A 23,747-nucleotide genomic window follows, 5' to 3' on the forward strand; every position below is an offset into this window, starting at 1 on the left:
GGGTTCATGAAAGTCATGTATGTGTTTATAATGAGGTAAAGATAGATCCTGTAACTAATTTTATACAACTTCCAAATTCTTGAATTATAACAGTCCACTGTTTTTCATTTTGCTGTTGACTATCAACCTTCTGTTCTCCTTATATAATTCCCAAAGGAATATAGTGTTTGATGAATACTATGTGTTTATATGTTTCTCTAAAAACAATGCATTGAGAAGAATGGTAGGCACTGTATATCAGTGGGAAAAGAATACATTTATCAAGAGATGGCATAAGGACAACTGGTTTTCCACATGGAAAAAAATGAAATAGGACACCTTCCTCACACTATATCCTAAAATCAATTCCAAGTAGATCACAGACTTAATGTAAAAGGTAAAACTGTAACTTTTTCATAAAATAGTAAAGGAGAATATCTTTATAGCCTCAGGGAATGGAAGCATTTCTTTAAAAAGAGATGCAAGGCATCGCTGTTTCCTCCCTGGCTGCTTGAAGATCAGCTGCCATCATGAATGACACAGCAAGTATCTGGACCAGCATGTTCATGACCAATTGCTACTTCAGTAGAAACAAATGATCAATGTCATCCTTTACCCTAAGAAGGCAACAGTACTGAAGATAGAAAATCAGGAATAACTAGCCAAAATGTGTAAGACCACACCAAATGTCATCTTTGTGTTTGAGTTCAGAACCTGTTTTGGTGGTGGCAAGAAAATTGGTTTTGGCATGACTTATGATTCTTTGGATTACACAAAGAAAAATGAATCCAAACATACACTTGCAAGACATGACCTATATGAAACGAATACCTCAAGAAAACAGAGAAAGGCATGCAAGAACAGACTGAAGAAAGTCAGGGGGACTGAAAAGGTGAATGTTGATGCTGGCAAAAAGAAATGAAGTGTCTGGCAGTGAGCTGGAGATTGAATAACAGAAGGAGTACAGATTCTTCACAGACAGATATCTGTGGTGATTATGCAGATTTTTCACGAAAGGATTAATGAACTAAGAACTTTAAAAAAATGCAAAGCATTAATTTTAAAGAAAAAGTGGTAAATTTTGTTATATTAAACTTATTTTGCTTCATTGCTTTTAGAAAGAGAAAGGAAGGGAGACAGACATTGATGAGAAGGAGAAGAACTGACTGTTTGATTCCCACAAGCACCTGGACTGGGGACTGAACGCACAACCCAGGTATGTGGCGTAACTGGGAATTGAACCCTCAACCTTTCGGTTACAGGATGATGCTCCAACCAACTGAGTCACACCAGCCAGGGCCATTTTAAAAGGGTGAAATGAGCCCTGGCTGGTGTAGGTTAGTGGACTGAGTGAGTGCAGGCCTGCAAACCAAAGGGTTGCTGGTTTGACTGATTCCCAGCCAGGGCACATGCCTGGATTGGGGGCCTGGTCCCCAATAGGAGGCATAAGAGAGGCAACCACACACTGATGTTTCTTTCCCTCTCATTCTCCTTCCCTTCCCCTCTCTCTAAAAATAAATAAATTAATTCTTTTTTAAAAAAGGGTAAAATGAGAAAGTGCAGTCAGAGAAAATGTTTATATACATAAAACAAAAGATTCATATCCTTACTACTAAAATAAAACTCCTATAAATCAATAAGACATACAACACAGTAGGAAAATGGGCAAAAGACTTATTTAAGCACTTTGTAAAAAAAAAAAGCTGACAGGAAAAGAAGCTCACCAACCTCATTATTAAAGAGAAAAACTAAACTACAATGTGATAACCATTACAAATTCACCAGATTGATAAAAATTCCAAAGTATAATAATACCCAATACTGAGGAAGACACGCAGAAATGGGAACACTCACACAGGCTGGACACTAGGTCTGGCATTCTCAAGTACAAGCTGAAAACAGACATTACTGTAAGAACCACAAATTTACTCCGAGGTTTACACTCTTAAATGTTTAACAATAAATATTAATGTTCAAGAATGTAACAGGATAAATATTTAAGAATGTTTTGCAGCTGTCAGTAAGAGGTCCAAACTGAAAGCAATCCAAACAGCCATCAACAGATACAATCAAGAAATAATTGTGGTATACTGACATCACAGAATACTATGTAGAAATAAAAGTGAATAAATCAAAGCTATACAAACATGGATAAAGTTCACAAACACAGTGCTGTCTGAAATAAGACACAAAATAGTATATTGAGCATGATTTCATTTACACATAGTTCAAAAACAAACTGCATTAAAAATGGGCCATTGCACATTATGTTCAATATAAATGGCAACCCTTGGAACAACACTCCCGAGGGTTGTATTACACAGGTGGTAAAACTACTTTAAAAACACCCCTTTAAGTAAGGCAAGTAAGTAATTAACATGAAAACCAAGAGAGTAATTACCTCTTGGGGGAAGGATGAAGTTGTGATGGGGCACAGGGGTGCAGTCTGGGCTGATGAAATTACTATTTCTTGATGTAAGTGGTAACTGCACAGGTGTCTGCCTTATAGCAATTCATTAAAGTGTACATATATAGTTAAAGTACATTTCTGTGTATATACATAATATCTCATAATAAGTGACGGGAGAGAGAAAAGAATGGGTTCCTTTTTCTCTCCCACCCCTTCTATTTCTTGCTGTTTAGAAACATTCGCTGAGATCTAAGCTCTATTATAGTTCTTGAGAGGGCAAGTATCAGGCCGTTTTTCTCACTACTGATTTCCTAGTGCTCAGAAAAATGCTTTGTGGAAGAGAAGGTATTCAATAAATATCTTACAAATAACCCACTGATTAAAAACAGAGAGAGAGGGAGAAAAAGAGAAAAGGGAGGTATTTCCAAAAAGGAAATAAATATATGAGAACTCAGAGCAGCCCTCAGTGACCAGTTAAGAGGGTAGGAGCTGGGAGCTTCCAGCTAAGACAGGGATCCCACTGAAGTTTTTGTTGTAAACAGCAATAATCCTATATAAAAAAAGCAAACTAGGGACATTATATACAATGATAAGACCTACTTTCAAATTGGAATTAAATACAATTTAAAAGAAGTATATATTTTAATGATATGTATAATTACTGTCATAATGGCAATTAGATATAAATGATAAATAGCTCACATCATTAAAAATACTAGTATTACTCTTATAATAAAATAACCATTTCTGAGTAACTCATATTAAAGACAAAGATAACATACATTATATGTTATGGTCTGAATGTTTGTATCCTCCCGCCCCCATTGATATGTTGAAACCCTAATGTCCAAAATTAATTAGAAGATGGGACCTTTGGGAGATGCTTAGGTCATGAGAGTGTGCCCTCACAAATGAAATTAGTGCCCTTATAGAAGAGGCTCTAGAGAGATCGCTAGTTTTTTTCCACTGTAAGAGGTTAGTGAGCAGGTGCTGGCTCTTACCAGGAGGACAGCCCTTACTAGAAGGCAAGTATGCTGGAGTCATAATCTTGAAATCCCCAGCCTCCAGAACTGCAAGCAATAAATTTCTGTTGTTTTTAAGCTACCCAGCCTGTGGTATTTTGTAACAGCAGCCTGACTGGACACATTATTTTAAATAATTTAAAAATTAATTTTTGTGTATAATGTCATGGTCTCCCCTAATTGAATAAGAGCTGCTAACAAAAAGATTTAGAATTCCTTTCTTCTTCTTTAATATGTCCAACTTAAGGAACACAGGCTTGATAAACAAGCATATCAAAAAAAACATGCATGGCAAGAAAAAGGAGGAAAAATACCTAAACTCTGGAGAGTAAAACAACAACAACAACAACAACAACAACAACAACAACAACAACAAAAACCCCTGGGTAACTAACAGTTGACACAATTTCAGCAAACCTTTCAGATAAATAATATTAACTCTCCCCTAACTTTTTATAAAACGTATTTTTATTATATCATTTAATTATTTAAATCTGACAGATAACAAGCCAGTGAACACATAAAGCCCAAATTGTTCAAAACCTTAAACACTTTGTATTCAGTAACTATCATCTTTTAGTTTTCCAGAGCTAACATCATCCAAAGGAATGCTAGAGTGCTGTGTTACATCAGCTCATGTCAGCTTGGGATCATTCAAATTAGGGGACACAAATAAAATAAACTACACTATCATAAGCTAAAATTCAAGTTCACATGGCTCACAATGAAGAGCAGAGTTAGGCTGGACATTGGAGCAATATAAAAGATAAAACAGAAGAGTGACAACTTCAGTGTAAGTAAGAAACAAGGAAAAACTCCAAGAACTTAAGGCAAACAACAGATTCAGTGTATGTTCAAAAGGTTAAGTAAATATACTTTGTAATTCTGAAGTGCACTAATAAATGTCAAAGAAAGGAGGGGAGAGTGATAACACTAAAGCCCTATAAAGAATTTCTGTGCTCTTATAATATTACTGTATATCTGCTAAAGAGTTAATATCCCCCCTAAATTATAAAAAAGTTATACAACTCAACATCAAAACAACAATCCAATTAAAAGATGGGCAGAGGACCTGAACAGACATTGTCCTAAGAGGACATAGAGATGGCCAACAGACATATGAAAAGATGCTCCACGTCACTAGATATCAGAGAAATGAAAATTAAAACCACAGTGAGATATCATCTCACACCTGTCAGAATGGCTACCATTAAATAAATCAACAAGCAAGGATGTGGACCCTAGTACACACACTGTTGGTAGGAATGAAGACTGGTACAGCCACTGTGGAAAACAGTATGGAGATTCCTAAAAAAATTGAAAATGAAACTGCCTTATGACCCGGTAAATTCCACTTCTGGGTATATATCTGAAGAAATCCAAAAAACTAATTCGAAAGAATATATGCAACCCTCTGTTCATTGCAGCATTATTTACAATAGTCAAGATATGGAGGCAACCCAAGTAACCATCAATAGAAGGACAACTGGATAAAAAAGCTGGGTTACATATATACAATGAAATATTACTTGGCCATAAAAAAGAATGAAATCTTACTATTTGTGACAGCATGGATGGACCTAAAGGGTATTATGCCAAGTGAATTAACTCAGAGAAAAACAAATACCATGATTTCACTTATATGTAAAATCTAAAGAACAAAATAAATGAACAAACAAAATAAAAACAGACTCAGATACAGAGAACAGACCAACAGTTGCTGGGGTTGGGGGGAGGTCTGGGGGCTGGGTAAAAGAGGTAAAGGGAATCCTGACTGATGTGGCTCAGTGAATTAGGTGTCATCCTGCAAAGCAAAGAGGTCACTGGTTCGATTTCTGGTCAGGGCCAGGTCCTGGTCGGGGGCATATGAAAAGCAGCTGACCAATGTTTCTCTCGCACATAGATGTTTTTCTCTCCTTGTCTTTCTCCCTCCCTTCCTCTCTCTCTAAAAAATAAATAATAATAAATACAATCTCTAAAAACAAAAGGTGAAAGGATTGAGAAGTACAGATTGGTAGTTACAAAACAGTCACAGAATGTAAAATACAGCATTGGGAATGTAGTCAATAATATTGTAATAACTATGTATGGTATCTGGTGGGTACTTGAAATATTAAGGTCAATGATTATCTAACCACTATGCTGTATACCTGAAACTAATACAAAATAATATTGAATGTAAACTGTAACTTAAAAATAAAATAGCCATGAGGATGTAAAGTACAGGGTAGAAAATATAGTTAATAATAATATAATTAATTATATATGTATCAGGTACTAGACATATCAGGGTGATCACTTCAAAAAGTATATAAAAGGCTAATTACTATGTTGTACATCTGAAACTAATAATAGTATAGTCAAATATAAATGAAAAATAAATTTAAAAAATATGGGATAAAGTAAATCATAGCATATCTCCTTGATATGCAATCATTAAAAAGAATGATATGGAGCAGCATGGGGAAAATATTTGATATAAAAAATAAAAATTGCACATAAAATTATATATACACTGACTATAATTATGGGAGACTACACAGAAAAAAAAGAAATACATTCAAAATGATAAGTTTTGGATGTGGGATTCCAATTTGAATATTTAAAAATCTTTTGTTTAAATTCCTATAGTATGCTTATGTCATTCTATAATAAAAGTTTAATTTAAAGACTTTAAAATATCATCTTAAGTAAAAAAAAACTAAAATACTGCATAGTTAGTTTCAGAAAATTCCAGGTAGGATGATGCCCAAAAAGATACTTTATATCTATTACTGTTTATTTATTTGCAACAAGAAAGACTTATGACCTACAGATTCAACAATGAAATGATGAATAGTCTAAAGTTGACAGAAAAAAACTGGTTAGATGGATAGTCACGCCCATACTATAGAAGCCAGATGGGTGGAGTTGTTCTCTTTGTGAGGCATATGTTCATTTATTTCTCCACTCATAAATGGCTCCTCTCTTTTCCAACACCCAACACCCTGGTTGGTTGGTTAGCATTTGTCTACAGGCTGAAATGCTATCTTATATCCCTTTCTCTTAATATAGAACAGCAGACACTAATTTGCACCACATGTCTTTCTTCTAGGAATGGTTGAAATACTAAAGCTTTACCATTAATTTTGAGAGTTGAAATTCTTTGTTCTAAGCAAGATCAGGAGCCCAAGACTATACAGGATAGTGATGTTTATCTCTGAAATAAAGTATGTCACCAGCAAGGCATTTTCATGTGGTCGGGGAAATGGAAGAATGGGTGGCACTGATTTACACATCAGGACAACTGCAACAGGAAGTTTTCTTATTTGGCCCACCACTTCAGAGTGATACCCTTGACTTCTTTTTGGTTGACCAAGAAGCAATCCAAAACAGATGGAAAGAGATTAGGCACAGCCTGAAGCCAATTCTGTTCCACACTCTATGTTAAGGTACTACAATACAGATGCATTGCATGGCCAATCCCTCCAAGAATAAGTTATGCTTCACTTCATTGTTGTTACAAGTAAATGCCTTGTAAGTAGAGGGGCAGAAGAAAAAAGTTAAGTGGGAAAATATTTGCTTATTGTAAATAACCTCACCAGAAAACAATGTGACAAGATCCTTCATATTTTAAAATCTGAAAATTTCTGAGGACTCAAAACCCCAACAACTACACTTGCAATTAGAGACAAAGACCAAGGACAGAAATAATTTTGGCCCTTGATTAATTTTTCAATAGATTAAGGGTTTGCAGGGTGAGGACAAACTGTCAGGTGTTCTTGACAGAAATGACTCAAAGAACCAAAGATCAACATCCATGTAGGAACACTACATAAATAGGATTTAAACTGTTATAGGAGACCATTAAAATGCAGTATGACAAAGATAAGGAACTAATCTTCCTTTTCCTATACAATATTGCTAGTCTGGAAATCATGTGACCCAAATGCTTTATTTGGAATTGAACAAAACAACAGTCTACTGTGTGGATCTCAAGGTTATGCTAGCAATGAAGGATGAGTTTCAAAGTTCCCAGTAGCCACTGTTATTAGTTCGCTCTTAAAAATGGGTCTTACAAAGTCCTCAGTTACAATCACTTTGACCCCTGACTGAACTTCCTGCTAGGAGTTAATAGAGAAGTAATGCCCAAAATTACTGACTCATAGCCTGAGCATTTATACACAAGAGTAAATTCCTTCATTAGGGGGGTAGGGGGAGGGAGATCAAGTAATCAGTGTATTTGATGGTTTGGAGGGGAGGTATTTGGTTTAGTTTAAGCAACCAGGGGAGATCAGATTGGAGGAGGGGAGAGGGTAATATTCATGAAATTGAAAGAATATATCTACCTTTTTGGAAAGGTATGTTGATAAGTATTATATTATTATTTTATTGCAGCTGTTGCTTTTATATAGTATATGGGGCTCCTCCACATCTGTCACTTAATGTTAGTGATCTCCTGATCCTCTCCAACATCCAAGCACCATATATATATATATATATATATATATATATATGATCACTATTTCTGTGGAAAATAAAAGTTTAAAACAAAAATGCTGGATCAGCCTTACACTGGTATTTCAATGAATGACGTATTTTCTCTCAAAGCTTTAAAAAATACTTCAGCAATTAGGATCACTGAACTCAGCTATTTTTAAATGAGGTAATAAACCAATCACTTCCCCTCTACTACAGATAGCACTACTACAAACCTCGTCATAAAAAAACACAAAGTTCTCCCCAACACAGGATCTTTTCATCAAACTCACTATCGAGTAGATATATAGGGAAAAGGTTGTAATGACATATTTTCTGTAACACCTGCGAACAATAGTCTTTGGAATTCTTGAAAATTTTATAGTCATGATTCTAAATCTTATCAGAGCAATAAAAAGTCAATCATTCAATCATGTAAATTTCTAATACTAATGTGACAATACTATTAAAAAATTTTAAGTCCCTTTAGACCAGGGGTGTAAAGGAATCATTTTCACTGGGAGCCACAACAGCCTCAAAGTTGCCTTCAAAGGGCTGAATGTAATTTCAACTCCTTAAATGCCAAGGAGAAGTTACATTTATACAGTCCTAAAATTATTTAGGCTTTTTGAAGGCAACCGTGAGGCTGATGTGGCCCCCAGTGAAAGTGAGTTTGACACCCCTGTTCTAGACCATGATAAACCAAAGTCCCCTTAAATTCTCAATAGAAATTGAAGATAACAAACATAAATATAGTATATAGGTAAAATAACAACAGTTTCCAAATTAGAAATTAATACTTACAGTCTTAAGACATGGTCTGCTTACCAAAAAGTAAGCAGAAGCCTACTTTTGGATCAAAGAAGGTATGATAATCATATATGAAGTTCTCACCCAGAAATTAAAAGTAGGTAAGAAAACAACAGCCTCTTTGGTTAAAGCTACATAGTTAATAAACTATTAGGTTAATAAAATAAACATAACTCAAATGAGAGCAAACACTGAAAAGTAATCTACCTAAAAGGTAACATGTAAATATGATAATAGGAATAGGCACTCCCTAAGTTTTTAAGGGATCATTAACGCCTTCTTAGCACAAGGTGAACTAGACGCACATGGTGTCTGGGGACACACATGCCACATGGAGCAGTTAGTCCTGTGGGGGAGGTTCACAGGATACAATCACACAACTAACTATATAATTACAACCACTGAATGAGTTTTAGGGAAGTTCAAGAGCAACTGATAGAGAATAGAGAAAAGGGGCTTTCCTGAAGAAGAGTCTACCAAGAGTTAGAGAATTTCTCAGTCAAGGTTATATTTGGGCTAGAATGTAAAGAAACTATAAATGATTTAATTGTACAAAGACCCAGTATTTTCCAACTGTTTTGACTCACAACCTTCTTTCAAAGGACTGTTTTATCTTAATAATCTCCCAAAAAAGAAATTTTTAAAATAATTTTATATTTGCATGATTTATGATAAAGATGTAACTTCAAGATTTTGTTTTATATTAGTATACTGTTAAAGACTGATTTAAAAGTGTTATATAAATATTATTTAAGAAAAATTCGTATTTCCCACTTTGCAAGTGACTCACTACTTAAATTATGTAGGAAAAAGTATTAATTTAAAGCTGGTATGTCATGTGTAGTTTGGAGGCCACATATATATTAAGATTATAATATCTAAAGGAGCCAAAAACTTTTCATAATCTGGTATTTAGAATGCTTGTTTTTCATTAAAAGATAAAATTATCTGGGTGTAAAGAACTCACACGACTCCCCTCTAAGAAGGCAAACAACCCAATTAAAAAATGGGCAAAGGACCTGAACAGATACTTCTCCAAGGAGGGCATAGAGGGTCCAGAGACATATGAAAAGATGCTCAGTATTGTTAGCCAAGAGAGAGATGCAAATTAAAACCACAATGAGATACCACTTCACACCAGTCAGAATGGCCATCATAAACAAATCAACAAACAACAAGTGTTGGAGGATGTGGAGAAAAGGGAACCTTTTTATACCTAGGGGACCTAGTGCACTGTTAGTAGGAATACAGACTGGTGCAACCACTATGGAAAACAGTATGGAATTTCCTCAGAAAACTAAAAATGGAACTGCCTTTTGACCTGGCAATTCCACTGCTGGGATTATATGCTAAGAACACTGAAACACCAATCCAAAAGAACCTATGCACCCCAATGTTCATACCTGCACAATTTATAATAGTCAAGTGCTGGAAGCATCCTAAGTGCCCATCAGTAAATGAGTGGATCAAAAAACCATGGTACATTTACACAATGGAATTCTATGCAGCAGAAAGAAAGGAGCTCCTACCCTTTGCAATAGCATAGATGGAACTGGAGAGCATTATGCTAAGGGAAATAAGCCAGGTGGTGAAAGACAAATACCATATGATCTCACCTTTAACTGCAACCTAATCAACATGACAAACAAGCAAGCAAAATATAATCAAAGACATTAAAATTGGGAACAAGCTGACAGTAACCAGAAAGGAGAGGGGAGGGGATAATGGGGGGAAAGGGTGAAGGGTTAACAGGAACAACTATAAAGGACACATGGACAATAACAAGGGGGGGTGGAAATGGGAGGAAGATGGGGAAGGCTAGGGTGGTGAGGAGGGGTGGGGGGAAAAGGTAGAAAACTGTAGTTGAAGCAAAATAAAAATCAGAACTATTAAAAATAAAAAATGTTTATCTGAATTATTTTCAAAGGTATGGATGAGTTTACTTTGCAAATAATGTATAACATATACTAATTAGACAGACTTTATTCCCAACATGGTGAACTAGACTTTATATGTTTTCAGTGGGAAATGAAGTGGGAAAGGCTGAGAAGCAATGCTTCTGTATGGTAGCATAGCTACTGCAAACTAGATCCTAGAAATAGAAAATTTTCTTGATCCTAGCAAGGTACAATCACTTTTCAAGATGAGTAAGATCTCGCTCATAACCTAGAATCATGAATGACAATAAATCTGTTCATTTGAATTTTACCTTTAGATTTTTTTCATGCAAAAGAAGTCAACTATGAAATGTTTTTAGAATGAAGGTATGTTAAATTTTCATGTGTAAAATTACAGTCTTAGGAATAGAATTTTAAAAACAATTTTACAAATTTTACTTTTCCAAGGCTCAACATAGATTAAATTTGCTTAGCACCTTCTAATTGAAGGGTGTATACCATTTCAGGGTAAGATCACATGTTGAGGCATTATGATTCCTAGACTCTATTATGACCTGAATTCAGGAAAGTCACATGGTCTCTGTACATCTCAATTTATTGACCTGTCAACCAGGTGTACTGAGTAATTAGCCAAATGAAAGGTGTTAGGATCATGACATAACATTTGGGATTGATATGGTGAATACTGTATAACCACTTTCTGTGACCAGTCAGAGACATTCTCAATCACCATGCTGTGGAAGAATTCTCAGAAACCCAAGGTTTCCAGCTTTTTTTTCCCCTATAAAACTAGATCTCATTATAGTCATATTAGTGGTCAAAAGACAAAATATTTTATAGTTTCTCACTTTGAAAAAATGAAATAGTCTAGAACACAGGTGTCAAACTCATTTTCACCAGGGGCCACATCAGCCTCGAGATTGCCTTCAAAGGGCTGAATGTAATTTCAACTCCTTAACAGTTAAGGAGTAGTTACATTTATACAGCCCTAAAATTGTTTCGGTCCTTTGAAGGCAACTGTGAGGCTGATGTGGCACCTACAGAAAATGAGTTTGACACGATGGTCTAGAATCTCTAGATCTCACTACATTAATGTCAAAAATTTTCATGTGTAAATTGGAAAGTATATGCATTCTAGAAATTCTTTCCAAAATATTGCCTTTGCTGTAGTTGCACTTCAGATCTTTGCTGTCTACTGATTGCCAACTAAAACAATAATACTAGGGTGGAAACTAACTCATGGAGACCATTCAGGGAGTCAACATTTAAAGACAAAAGTTTCCATCTTCCTTATGTTGAAAAAAAAGTTTCCACAATTTTCAAAACATTCTCATAACATCTTAGTATTTCAAATAACTTTATTTTAGGGAGTAAGCCAGCTACTGTATGTGTTTTTCTTGAGCAATCTTTAAAATACAAAAATTTCTCTACTTAATTTTTGGGCACAAGAATTGAAATTACTTTCAAATAGCATGCATTAACAATTAAAAACAAGACACCACCATTTTTCCTTTATAGTTTAATACTCCATAAATAAGAAAATCTGATTTCTCTATTTCTAAACATATCTTCAGAAGTCCTTCTCTCTCTCCCCCTCTTCCCACCCTGTCCGTATCCATCTCTCTCCCTCTCTCCCTCTCCCCCTCCCCCTCTCCCTCCCCCTCCCCCTCCCTCTCCCTCTCTCTCTCTCTCTCTCCCTCTCTCCCTCTCTCCCTCTCTCCCTCCACCTGCTCCTACCACTCTTGCCCTTTTCTTCCTTTCCAGGTCTACTACCACACCCTTATGTAGGATTTTACCATTTCACAACCTTTTAACTGATCTTCCAATTGCCTTTCTGTACCTTTCCCCATTCCCATCATTTCTTCTTATCTACCTTGTATCTGATTTATTAAGCCAAATTTATTCAATTAAAAATTCAATTAAAAAACCTATTCAAATAATTTTACAACCTAGTATTGATATATACCTCTCCTACCTCCTCAAGCATCACTCCCCTACTCAAGACTCTCTTCCAGCCATGCTGTTTTACCTTTTCTGTAAATATGCCATATGCATTCTATTGCTGCTCACACTTCTCCACCTCAGCTTCCCATTGTAATCAAAATAAAATCCCAAATCCTCACCATGTGCATAAGGACCCACATAAACTGGCTCTGGCTGGCTTTCTTACCTCATCTCCTTCCACTCCTCCCCCTTATTATCTCCAGCCAAACTAACCTTTCTCCAACCATATCAAATATAATAAATTCATCTCTATCAGGCCCTTACATTGCTCTTCCTTCAGTCTGAAAGGCTCTGACTATCTGGGTGAAAAATAATGTCTCTCCTGCAAGTGATTCTATCACTTTACTCAGTTTTATCATTTTCACGCCCTTATGAGAGCTTATTTGTTTATGTGTTTATTGTCTATCTCCCCCCATCACAATGTTAGTTCCATGGGACTATTTGATCTGCTGCTGTACCCCCAGTGCTTCTATCAGTATTTGCACAAAGCAGATTCTTTCTTAACATTTGGTGACTGACTAATCCTACTGAAATTTTCTCCTCTGCATCTATACCTTAAAGAATCCTACTCATCCTTTAAAACTCACCTGCAATGTTATGTCTTCAAGAGGCTGTTTGTTACCGAGCACTTGCTATAGGACAGGTACATGCTAGGTTGTGGTGGTAAAACAATCAGCAGGATATGGTTATAGTCCTTGTGGCATTTACAATCTAACGGAATTTTATAAACTGAAGTGATTTCTGTATCCTCTAAACTCCTGCGGTAATTAGACTGTGCAATTAATGTGATAATGAATCGCAATGTGCCTTGTACCATTTCTTTTATCGTATCAAACCATAATTTGGCAGCTGGTGAACATGCTGTCACCTAGGAATGCAGACTATATTATGCTGAGAAAGCCATTTGTGCCTCCCCAGTCCTTCATCTACTCCTCTGTGGATCCTCACACATTTGAGGCATGAAAAGTAAAAGGCTAGAGGCCAAGAATCCAAGAGTTGAACTCTACATGAAGAGACATTTACCTGAGTGCCCTTTATTAAAAAAAAAAAAAATCAAAGTTTTGGAAAGTCAAAGGTATGTATTTTGATAATTCTAATGTTTTCTGAATAAGCTATATCTGCATGCCAAATATGATGAAATTAAATGATATATGTGAAAATACTTTGCAAAGTACTTTATATATGTAAAACATGATTTCAGTGTTATTTAACTTTTCAAAGTTCTAAGCATTTGCTGCCCAAATGGACTGTAAATTTTTGAGGTTTGGAGTAATGTCTTACACTTCTTTATTCTCTTCCATGACACTTGAGCAAAGAAACTTTACCTGTCAGAAATAAAATTCTTTAGTCTGAAAATAATCAATGCTTATTCTGAATTACTAATACTAGAAACATCTTTTAAATAATTCTATAGAAGACAGGTTTGCTACTGCCATTAAGAAGGATATTTTTATTCTAAAATCAGAAAGAAAACAAAGTTATTTATCTGTATTTTATTCTCTCTAGAAATAGCAAAGGAACAAAGATTCATATATAAGAATTTAAGCACAAAAACCCTTAAACTATAGAATGACCTTGGAAATTTTTATTTTATATTTTATTGATTATGCTATTACAGTTGTCCCAATTTTGTTATCCCTTTGATCCCCCTCCTCTCTGCAATCCCATCCTCCATCATTACCCCCCACCACTTAGTTCATGTCCATTGGTTGTATATAGAAGTTCTTTGGCTTCTACATTTCCTATACTATTCTTAATCTCCCTGTCTATTTCGTGCCTACCTATTATGCTTGTTTCTCCTGTACCTTCCCCATTTTCTCCCCTCCCCCTTCCCACGGATAATCCTCCATGTGATCTCCACTTCTATAATTCTATTCCTATTCTAGTTGTTTGTTTAGTTCTAGCTGTTTTTGTTTTTTAGGTTCGGTTGTTGATAGTTGTGAATTTGCTGTCATTTTACTGATCATAGTTTTGATCTTCTATTTCTTAGATAAGTCCCTTTAACATTTCATATGGTAGGCTTGGTGATGATGAACTCCTTCAACTTGACTTTATCTGGGAAGCACTTTATCTGTCCTTCCATTCTAAATGAAAGCTTTGCTGAATAGAATGATCTTGGATGTAGGTCCCTGCCTTTCATGACTTTGAATACTTCTTTCCAGTCCCTTCTTGCCTGTAACGTTTCTTTTGAGAAATCAGCTGACAGTCTTATGGGCACTCCTTTGTAGGTGTCTCCTTTTCTCTTCCTGCTTTTAAGATTCTCTCCTTATCTTTAATCTTGGATAATGTAATTATGATGTGCCTTTGTGTGTTCCTCCTAGGTTCTAACTTCTTTGGGACTCTCTGGGCTTCCTGGACTTCCTGGGAGTCTATTTCATTTGCCAGATTGGGGAAGTTCTCCTTCATGAGTTTTTCAAATGAAGTTTTAACTACCTTGCTCTTCCTCTTCTACTTCTGGCACCCCTATGGTTTGGATGTTGGAACGTTCAAAGTTGTACCAGAGCTTTCTTAGCCTCTCCTCATTTTTTTTTTTTTTTTTTTTTTGGTTTGTAGGTTGGCGCTCAATCCACTGAGCCACAGCAGCCAGGGCTTTTTTTTTTTCTTAATTCTTGTTTCTTCATTCTGTTCCAGTTGGATGTTTATTTCATTTTCTTTCAAATCTTTGGTTTGAGTCCCCATTTCCTTCCTTTCACTTTTGGTTCCATGTATATTTTCCTTTATTTCACTTTGAATAGCCTTCATTTCTTCCTTCATTTTACAACCTAGCTCAATGATTTCTGTGAACATCCTGATCACCAGTGTTTTGAACTCTGCATCAGATAGGTTGGCTATCTCCTCGTCCCTTAGTCCTTTTCTGGAGTTTTGATTTGTTCTTTCATGTGGGCCATATTTCTTTGTCTTGGCATACCTGTTAGGTTGTAAGGGACAGCCTTAGGTGTTCACCAGGACAGGGCAACCCTTTTGCTATGTTGTGGCACTGTCTGTGAGGGAGGGGTCAGAGAGGGAACAATGCCACTTGCTGGCTCTGCTCTAGCCCCACATTTCATCACTTCCCTCACTTCCCACAAGCAGATTTTGGCCTCTCAGATGCTAATTTGAAGATGGGTGGGTTTGTGTACGTTCTAGGACCCTGTGGGCCTCTCCCATAGAATCTCCTGTGATCCTTCCAGTTTCTCCCACTGCCACAACTCCTGCAGATTTCTTTTCTTTTAAGATTTCATTTTTTAAATATATTTTATTGATTATGCTATTACAGTTGTCCCATTTCCCCCCTTCACTCCCTTCCACCCTGTACACCATTCTCCCACCCACACCCCCTCTTCAGTTCATGTCCATGTGTCATACTTGTAAGTTCTTTAGCTTCTACATTTCCCATACTATTCTCATCCTCCCCCTATCTATTGTCAACCTACAATCTATGCTACTTATTCTCTGTACCTTTTCCCCCTTTCTCCTCCTTCCACTCCCCTCTTGCTAACCCTCCATGTGATCTCCATTTCTGTGGTTCTTTCTGTTCCTGTTCTAGTTGTTTGCTTAGTTTCTTTTGGTTTTGCTTTAGGTGTGGTTGTTAATAATTTTGAGTTTGCTGTCCTTTTACTATACATGTTTTTTTTTTAATCTTCTTTTCTTAAATAAGTCCCTTTAACATTTCATAAAATAAGAGCTTGGTGATGATGAACTCCTTTAGCTTGACCTTATCTGAGAAGCACTTTATCTGCCTTTCCATTCTAAATGAAAGCTTTGCTGGATAGAGCAATCTTGGATGTAGGTCCTTGCCTTTCATGACTTGGAATACTTCCTTCCAGCCCCTTCTTGCCTGTAAGGTCTCTTTTGAGAAATCAGCTGACAGTCTGATGGGAACTCCTTTGTAGGTTACTGTCCCCTTATCTCTTGCTGTTTCTAGGATTCTCTCCTTCATTTTTACCTTGGCTAATATAATTATGATGTGCCTTGGTGTGTTTCTTCTTGGGTCTAACTTCTTTGGGACTCTCTCTGTTTCCTGGCCTTCCTTGAAGTCTATTTCCCTTGCCAGAATGGGAAAGTTCTCCTTTATTATTTGTTCAAATACATTTCCAATCTGTTGCTCTACCTCTTCCCCTTCTGGTACCCCTATAATTCGGATGTTGGAATGTTTAAAGATGTCCTGGAGGTTCCTAAGCTTCACCTTGTTTTTTTTTTAATTATTTCTCCATTCTTTCCTGTTTGGTTGGTTCTTTCTTCCTTCTGGTCCACTCTGTTGTTTTGAGTCCCAGTTTCCTTCTCATCACTATTGGTTCCCTGTGCATTTTCCTTCATTTCTTTTATGGTAACCTGCATTTTTTCCTCTAATTAGTGCCCCAAATCAACCAATTCTGTGAACTTCCTGATCACCAGTGTTTTGAACTATGTATCTGATAGATTGGCAATCTCTCGGTCACTTAAAAGGATGAATCCTGGGGCACTGATTTGCTCTGTTTGAGCCATCTCTCTCTCTCTCTCTTTTTGGTGTGGTTGCTCCTGTTATGGTGAGGGGCAGAGCCTTAGGTGTTTACCAGGGCTGGGAACCCCAGTCGCTAGATTGTGACGTTGTATGTGGGGGCGGGAGGGAACAATGGCAGTAGCTTCATTCTCCATGGGACCTCAGTCCCTTCGCTGTGATCCTGGGTTGCGTGCTCTGCCCTGCTCCACAATTTCCGCCTCAGTGGGTCTGCCAGCTGCCGCTTGCGTACTCAGGGTCCACCCGCTGCGATCTTGAGCGCCCCAGATGCCTTATGCACCCCTGGTTGCCTTATGCGCCCAACTCTCTCTGCTCTCCGTGCAGCGACCCTCGCCTGGCTGCTTGTCTCCACCCTTCCTACCGGTCTGGATGAACAGGCCCCACTTCAACTTCTTGGCTGTCCGACTTCCATTCAGATAAATTCTCTATCAGTTCTGGGTGTTTTTCTGCCTCTAAATTGTTGTTGTTCCAATCTTGGTTGTGCGTGGAGGTGCGGTGCGTCCACCTATGCCTCCATCTTGGCTGGAAGTCAACTCCTGCAGATTTCTACATCCAGAGGTTTTGAGTCTAGTTTCCCACACTGAAACCCTGGGTTCTGTGGACTGTCTTGGTTCCCAGTGGTTCTTCCCAGCTCACTGGCCCACGAATGTGGGACCAACTAGTCCACCAGCCACCTCCTTGGCTATGTGTCCTCTCCACCTTGGCTACTCATCTCTGCCCCTCCTACCATTCTGGATATATGTTTCTTTAACTCCTTGGTTGTCAGACTTCCATGAAATTTGAATACCTGGCAGTTCTGGTTGTTTTTTGTTTTTAAATTTGTTGTTGTCCTTCTTTTGGTGGTGCAAAGAAGTGAAGCATTTATACCTCTCTCTCCATCGAGGCTGGAACTCCTGGGCTAAACTCCTGCCAAACCCTTGGCATATCAGTACATGAGCAGAACCACCTGATCTTGGATTTTTTAATACCTGCAACTGAAGTTTACTTCTCATGTCCAGAAAACACATATTCTCTTGAAGAGAAGTTTTTAATAGTATCAAGTATTAAATGTAATCTGCCACATTAAATCATACAAAAATAAAAATAAATTAATATAAATACAAGCATTCCCAGAAGAACTTATTCATCTTCTACATTTGAACAGGATGCCTAACCTTTTCACCCAAACCACTCAGATAAACACTGGCATAAGGAAAACATGAATTCCTTAAATTTCCTAATCAGAATTCTTATTAATTCCAAATTTTCTTCTATAACATATATAATAATGACTTTTTAAATGAGGTGCTTAAGACTAATAATATTTTAAAACAAAAACAAAAACCTCTTCTCGCTTATGTGTTTCTTTCATAGGTAGTAGTTCCTTTTTATTGAGATTTACAATAATTCATCAGTAGGCTCACTGACAGGATAAGAGATCTGAAAGTTATTTTTAGCTTTTAGAATAAAAAGTTGATTCCACTACTTATCTGAACCTTATCCTGTCAGAACCATCCAATATAGCTCTCCAAAATCAGTCATACTGCAGTCAGCTTCAATTAAAAATGTTTCTTCCACTGGTCCACTAAGTTCAAAGAAGACCTGGCAGATGACAATAAGAATTCTAATATATGTGTAAGAAAAAAAGTTCAGGCAAAGATTTAAAAACTGAATAATGGTGGCATGTAGGAAAGAATGCATAAGCAAAGACAACATTAAATATTATAGCAGAGCACAAAACTAGAAGTGTTCATTTATTTTTTACTTTTCTCTAAAAACAAATAATAAAAATACAGACTTTGGATTAATGAATTTAAAAATCTTGCCAAAGTATATGTGTTAATACAGAGTGAGCCCAAGGCTAGCTGCCAGCATCCCTAGGAGTCTGTTACTATACATCAGCAGGTAGAAGCTTATTGTGACCTCATGGGTTTAACTATTAACAAACAAAAGCACTGAGAAATCTCCTTACCCAAATATTTGTCAGTAGAACTTCTAATTTCAATTATACTGACCAGTGCTTTTACATTTACTTTTTCAACACAAAACCTAAAAGCTATACAAATTTCCTGAATCAAATCACAATGATTCTAAATCCAAAATCAAGAACCAAGAAAGCATTAAAAAATCCTTAACTTTTGGTCATTGGGGGTAGAACAAAACTGTAGAAGAAACAGAGGGCCTTCTTTTAACCTACTATCCTAATCAATAGTCCACAGAACCCAATAACAACATCTGTAGTAGGGTAATAGCCCCCTGCCCCCGCAAAGACATGTATGTCCTAATCCATGGACCTTGTGAATAAATGTGCTCCCAATGTAGTAAAAGGGACTTCTGCAGACATATTAGGTTAAGGATCTTGAGATGGGGAGAAAGCCCTGGATTATTGAGGAGGGCCGAATGTAATCATGAGAGACCTCGCAAGAAAAAAGTAGAAAGATATTAGCTGTGGGAGATGTGACACTGGAAGCAAGAGGTGGAGTGATGTGAGAAAGAGCTAAAGCCAAGGAATGCATAAGCAGGTAAGAGCTGAAAAAGCAGAAAGATGGATTCTCCAGAACCTTCAGAATGAACAAGTTCACTAGTACCTTTATTTTAGCCTCATAAGACTCATTTCAGATTTCTGACCTCCAGAACTGTAAGATAATAAATTTGTGTTGTTTCAAGCCATTAAGTTTGTGGTAATTTGTTATAGCAACAGTAGGAAATTACAACAAATAATTACAAAAAACAGTTTGAGATTGCCAGCCTGTTCACGCTCCCCACTTCTTTGGGAACTGCTAACATTTACAGAGTTGTGGGGAATACAAAACAGACAGAAAAGCAAAGAAAACATGTGATTTTATGGAAGATAAGAAAGAATCAATTCCTACACTATATACTGAGCAAGTGCAGGGCTCAAAGAGCTTAGAACTATATAAGTTTTAAATAAGAGTGCACCTGTCAGCCTGACTTAGATAAATAAAAAGTGAAGATAATGTTCCAAGGGTGTAAAAGTAGAGCCTGGAAAGGGAACAGACTTTTCTACACAAAAGAAACTGACAGAAGGATCACCAGCCTGCAAAGGTACATGTAGGTACTTTGATCTGTAATATAGTATAAACTGAACTCTCACTTCTTACCCTATTAAACAGGAAAATCTTCAGAACTGCTTTTCAGTTGGCTTTTTAAGGTAATTATATTCTAGCTATATACTTCAGTACTCTATATGAGACTCCATTATTATCTGGGAGATGGGAGACATGCAATGCAGTACTAAAATCCATCAGAAAACAAAAATGGTCTCTTTTCTTTAAATGACACCTTTTTATTTTGATTCTTCTTTATTTTTATTCTTTACACTATTACAGATATCCCATTTCCCCTCTCTAAAAATGGTTAATTTTCATATTTATAGTTTCTATATTGTCTGCAGTCACTTTCTAAATTATCATAAAACTGAAGTTTTTAGAATAAGCATGCTCTCCATTAGCAGTGAAATAATCAACCTTCTCAAGTGAAACTGAGAGGGTATACAATTTTGGCAGGTTTTTTTTTTACTACTTTTTCTATATTTTATTGCTTACCAGTTAAAAGGGACCTGTCAACCAAAATCAGAATTTTAAATATCACCCCTTTCCTTCTTTCCTCCCAGCCAATATGTATTTTGAAAATTTATCAGTTTTCAAGCAACACACACAAAAGCCCTTTATTCTGACAATACTTTTTTTCTGAGTAGATGGATATAAACAATCCCTTGCCTTAAGAACCTTGAAGGAAATGCTCCTTCATTCTTATTTCACACCTTCAACACGCCTCTCACCTGCTATTTTGATATTCAGATTGGCATCCAGAAGCAAATTTTCAGCTTTCAGGTCACGATGAACAATGTTCCGACAGTGACAAAAAAAGACAGCTGCGACAATCTGTTTGAACTTCCGACGGGCCTCCTTTTCTGCCATTCTACCATGAGCCACCAGGTGGTCTGTGATGAGCAAGAACACAGTCAGTTCTCATTTTGGACATTAGTACTAAATTTCAAATAATAGATGTAAGGAGGGATGCAAGGGGGCCCACCAAATGAATGAGTTAAAACAAGTGAAATAAAAAAATAGAAAACAACACAGTTACAGTCTTGGTTTGTATCTATAAAAAGTCACTAACAATCAATGCCCAATTGATCTCTATTTTAAGTAGAAATCCTGTTACACGTACAGGTGCATAGCAGTACACTTGCCCTACCACAATTAAAAAAAAAAGAGTTCTGAGGGATATAGTGGTGTTTTTCAAAGATTATAACACTTAACGCCTTCCTTTTCATGTTTCCACTGCAAAAGTTTATATACACACAGCAAATACACACTTGAAGTATCAGCAATATTTCCTGTGCTAAAAAAGGTGAGTCAAAAGCGGAGTCACAATAAACTTAAGGCTAATATCTCTTCATCTTTCTCAAAATTTTACAATTTGACATAAAAACTTATTTACTTGGTGACTATTCTTTGTAATGCATAATAATATGCCTACATCTTTACATCTGCATTTACTGTGCTTACCAAATATTTTTATAACTATATTATTAATTTTTACAGATAACATCAATAGAAAACCAAGAGCATTTTCTACTACTTTAAATGGAACAATTTCATTGGCTATGTTGCTAAGGTATATAGGAAAAGAATTTATGTTATAAACTTTGTAATACCATTAATCAAGCTACCTTCTATATTTAAAAATGACATGACTGACCCATAATCAGTACCGTAAGTTCTTCATGTACTTCCATAAGTACTTTATGTACTTTTTTACTAACAGTGGTAGTAGGTTTATACTGAAGCAATGACATACATATCCTTAACCCAGTTCTTCACATAACCAACAACTTATATACAGGTCACAACAGCTAATGGGGTAAGAAAATGATGCAATTTTCTCTGTTTGAAATTTCTAATAGTTTCATCAGCACTATCCTTAAACCAGCTGCTCTAGCTGGGAAAAAGACACATTTGCCATCATAAGCATCCTGAGATAATGGAAAAGTAGAAAATTAGAACACTATAAATAAGTATATTATTGTTTAACAATAGTTGTTTTAGTAATACTACCCAATTGCCTTGGTGTCATCTCAATCATCTATAGGACCAGTCAGGTATATCTTTTCTTCACCACAAAGAGGAAGTCTAGGATAAAACATATGTACTAGTAATAATGACTGCTAAGACTAAGAGCTTAGGACAAAAATAGAAAGGAAGCATAAAGAAGGAGAACTAAATGACAATCCATCTTCATAGCAGATTTTCAAATAATTTAAACTAAATTATTCTGACCACAAAGAACATAAAATTTTGGAGACCAAAAATATAGTAATTTTAATAACAGTGTCTTAGAGTAAATCATTTAAATTATTAAGAAAAAAACCCTCAAAGGAATTGTTATAATTGTTAGGGTTATCAATGACCCACACACAAGACCTTTGAAACATTTCCCTCAAAAACATTACGCCCAAGATTACCAATTTAGTAATGAAAAAAGAATATAAGAAGTCTTCAGTTTAGAAATTAAGAGGATGAGAATATAGCTTTTTATGGGAGTTTAGAGGTGGTGATAAATGAGCTCATACTCTGGTGTGTTTGGGCTTCTGGAGAGAACTGTCATATGAATTTTAAACAACACAAAGTCCTAACTAGGGACAGTAACTTAATATAAGCTATTAACTGGACACCTGTAAGGTGTACAATACTATGTTTTATTTTAAAAGGCCATACGCCAATAGTTCCTGCTCCTTTGACCTCTCTATTTCTCTTAACCCAAGGCCTTAATTATTCTAATAATACGTTTTAGCTGAACTTTGCCTAATTAAAGAGCTTTGAAGAGACAGCTATTCTTGAGAAATATAAAAATAAACCCTTATGAAGGCTTACCATCAGAAGTTTATTTGGCCAAGCCAACCACTAATTAAAATGTCCAAGAGACATTTGTCTGGCAGTAAATACTAATTACCAGAACACATGAAAGAGCATCTTAAATATAACATAATGATTAATTTAGTAATTTGCAAAATAAGCAATTTTCATTTATTTAAAACAACTTTATATTTTCTAAGTACTTTATTTTCTTAAAATGACTGGAAAGTTCTAATAATTATACACAGGCTAGGAGCTGGTGGAATGTAGCCCAATTCTGTTTTATCTCTCCAATGACACATTAGTTGTCCTTGGACAAAGCATTTATAAAGCCAATATAATATCCACACCTCCTGATCTGCCAAGTAGGAAAAAATTTGTTACGTGTTACGATAAAGAAAACATAGTGTATCTGGGCATAAACTTTAATTGTGATTAAGAGTTGTGACGTATAACTTGAAAGACTTAAAAAGCTGTTTTTTTCCAATGTCTATACAATATTATACAGAGAATAGTTAAGAATTTGGTTAATACATCATAAGGTTTTTTAGGATTCTGTAGCACTTGAAAAGTGTATAAATCACTTGTCACTGTTACATGGTTCTGGTTAAAAGGTATTTATGATAGCACAGTGGGTAAAACAGCTTCAAGTATATAGCATTTTTTTTTCTAAAGGTACCTACAGAATCCTTACAGTTATAAAAGTAAAAATATATACAAATCACTTTTTAAAAAGCGTTGGCTGCAAACATCAGATGTTTTCTCCTAGCCATTGTATTTGATGTTTGTTCAAGTTTTCTCTTCTTTGGGAGCACTGTGCTCCTTTCC

General features: G+C 36.1%; 1 protein-coding gene across 4 annotated transcripts in view; it reads right to left on the bottom strand.

Annotated features, from left to right (window-relative positions):
* Positions 1 to 23,747, bottom strand: part of SIK3 (SIK family kinase 3) — a 261,321-nt gene that overhangs the window by 68,301 nt on the left and 169,273 nt on the right. For all 4 annotated transcript variants that reach the window (XM_045837983.1, XM_045837965.1, XM_045837973.1 and 1 more), the window contains exon 4: positions 20,840 to 21,001. In XM_045837983.1, coding sequence (XP_045693939.1) covers positions 20,840 to 21,001 — 162 coding nt within the window. The remainder of the gene's footprint in view (positions 1 to 20,839; positions 21,002 to 23,747) is intronic.

Source organism: Phyllostomus hastatus, unplaced genomic scaffold (assembly GCF_019186645.2).
Source record: "Phyllostomus hastatus isolate PE091 unplaced genomic scaffold, TTU_PhHast_1.1 phas_contig_113, whole genome shotgun sequence".
In the NCBI taxonomy this organism is placed as follows: domain Eukaryota; kingdom Metazoa; phylum Chordata; class Mammalia; order Chiroptera; family Phyllostomidae; genus Phyllostomus; species Phyllostomus hastatus.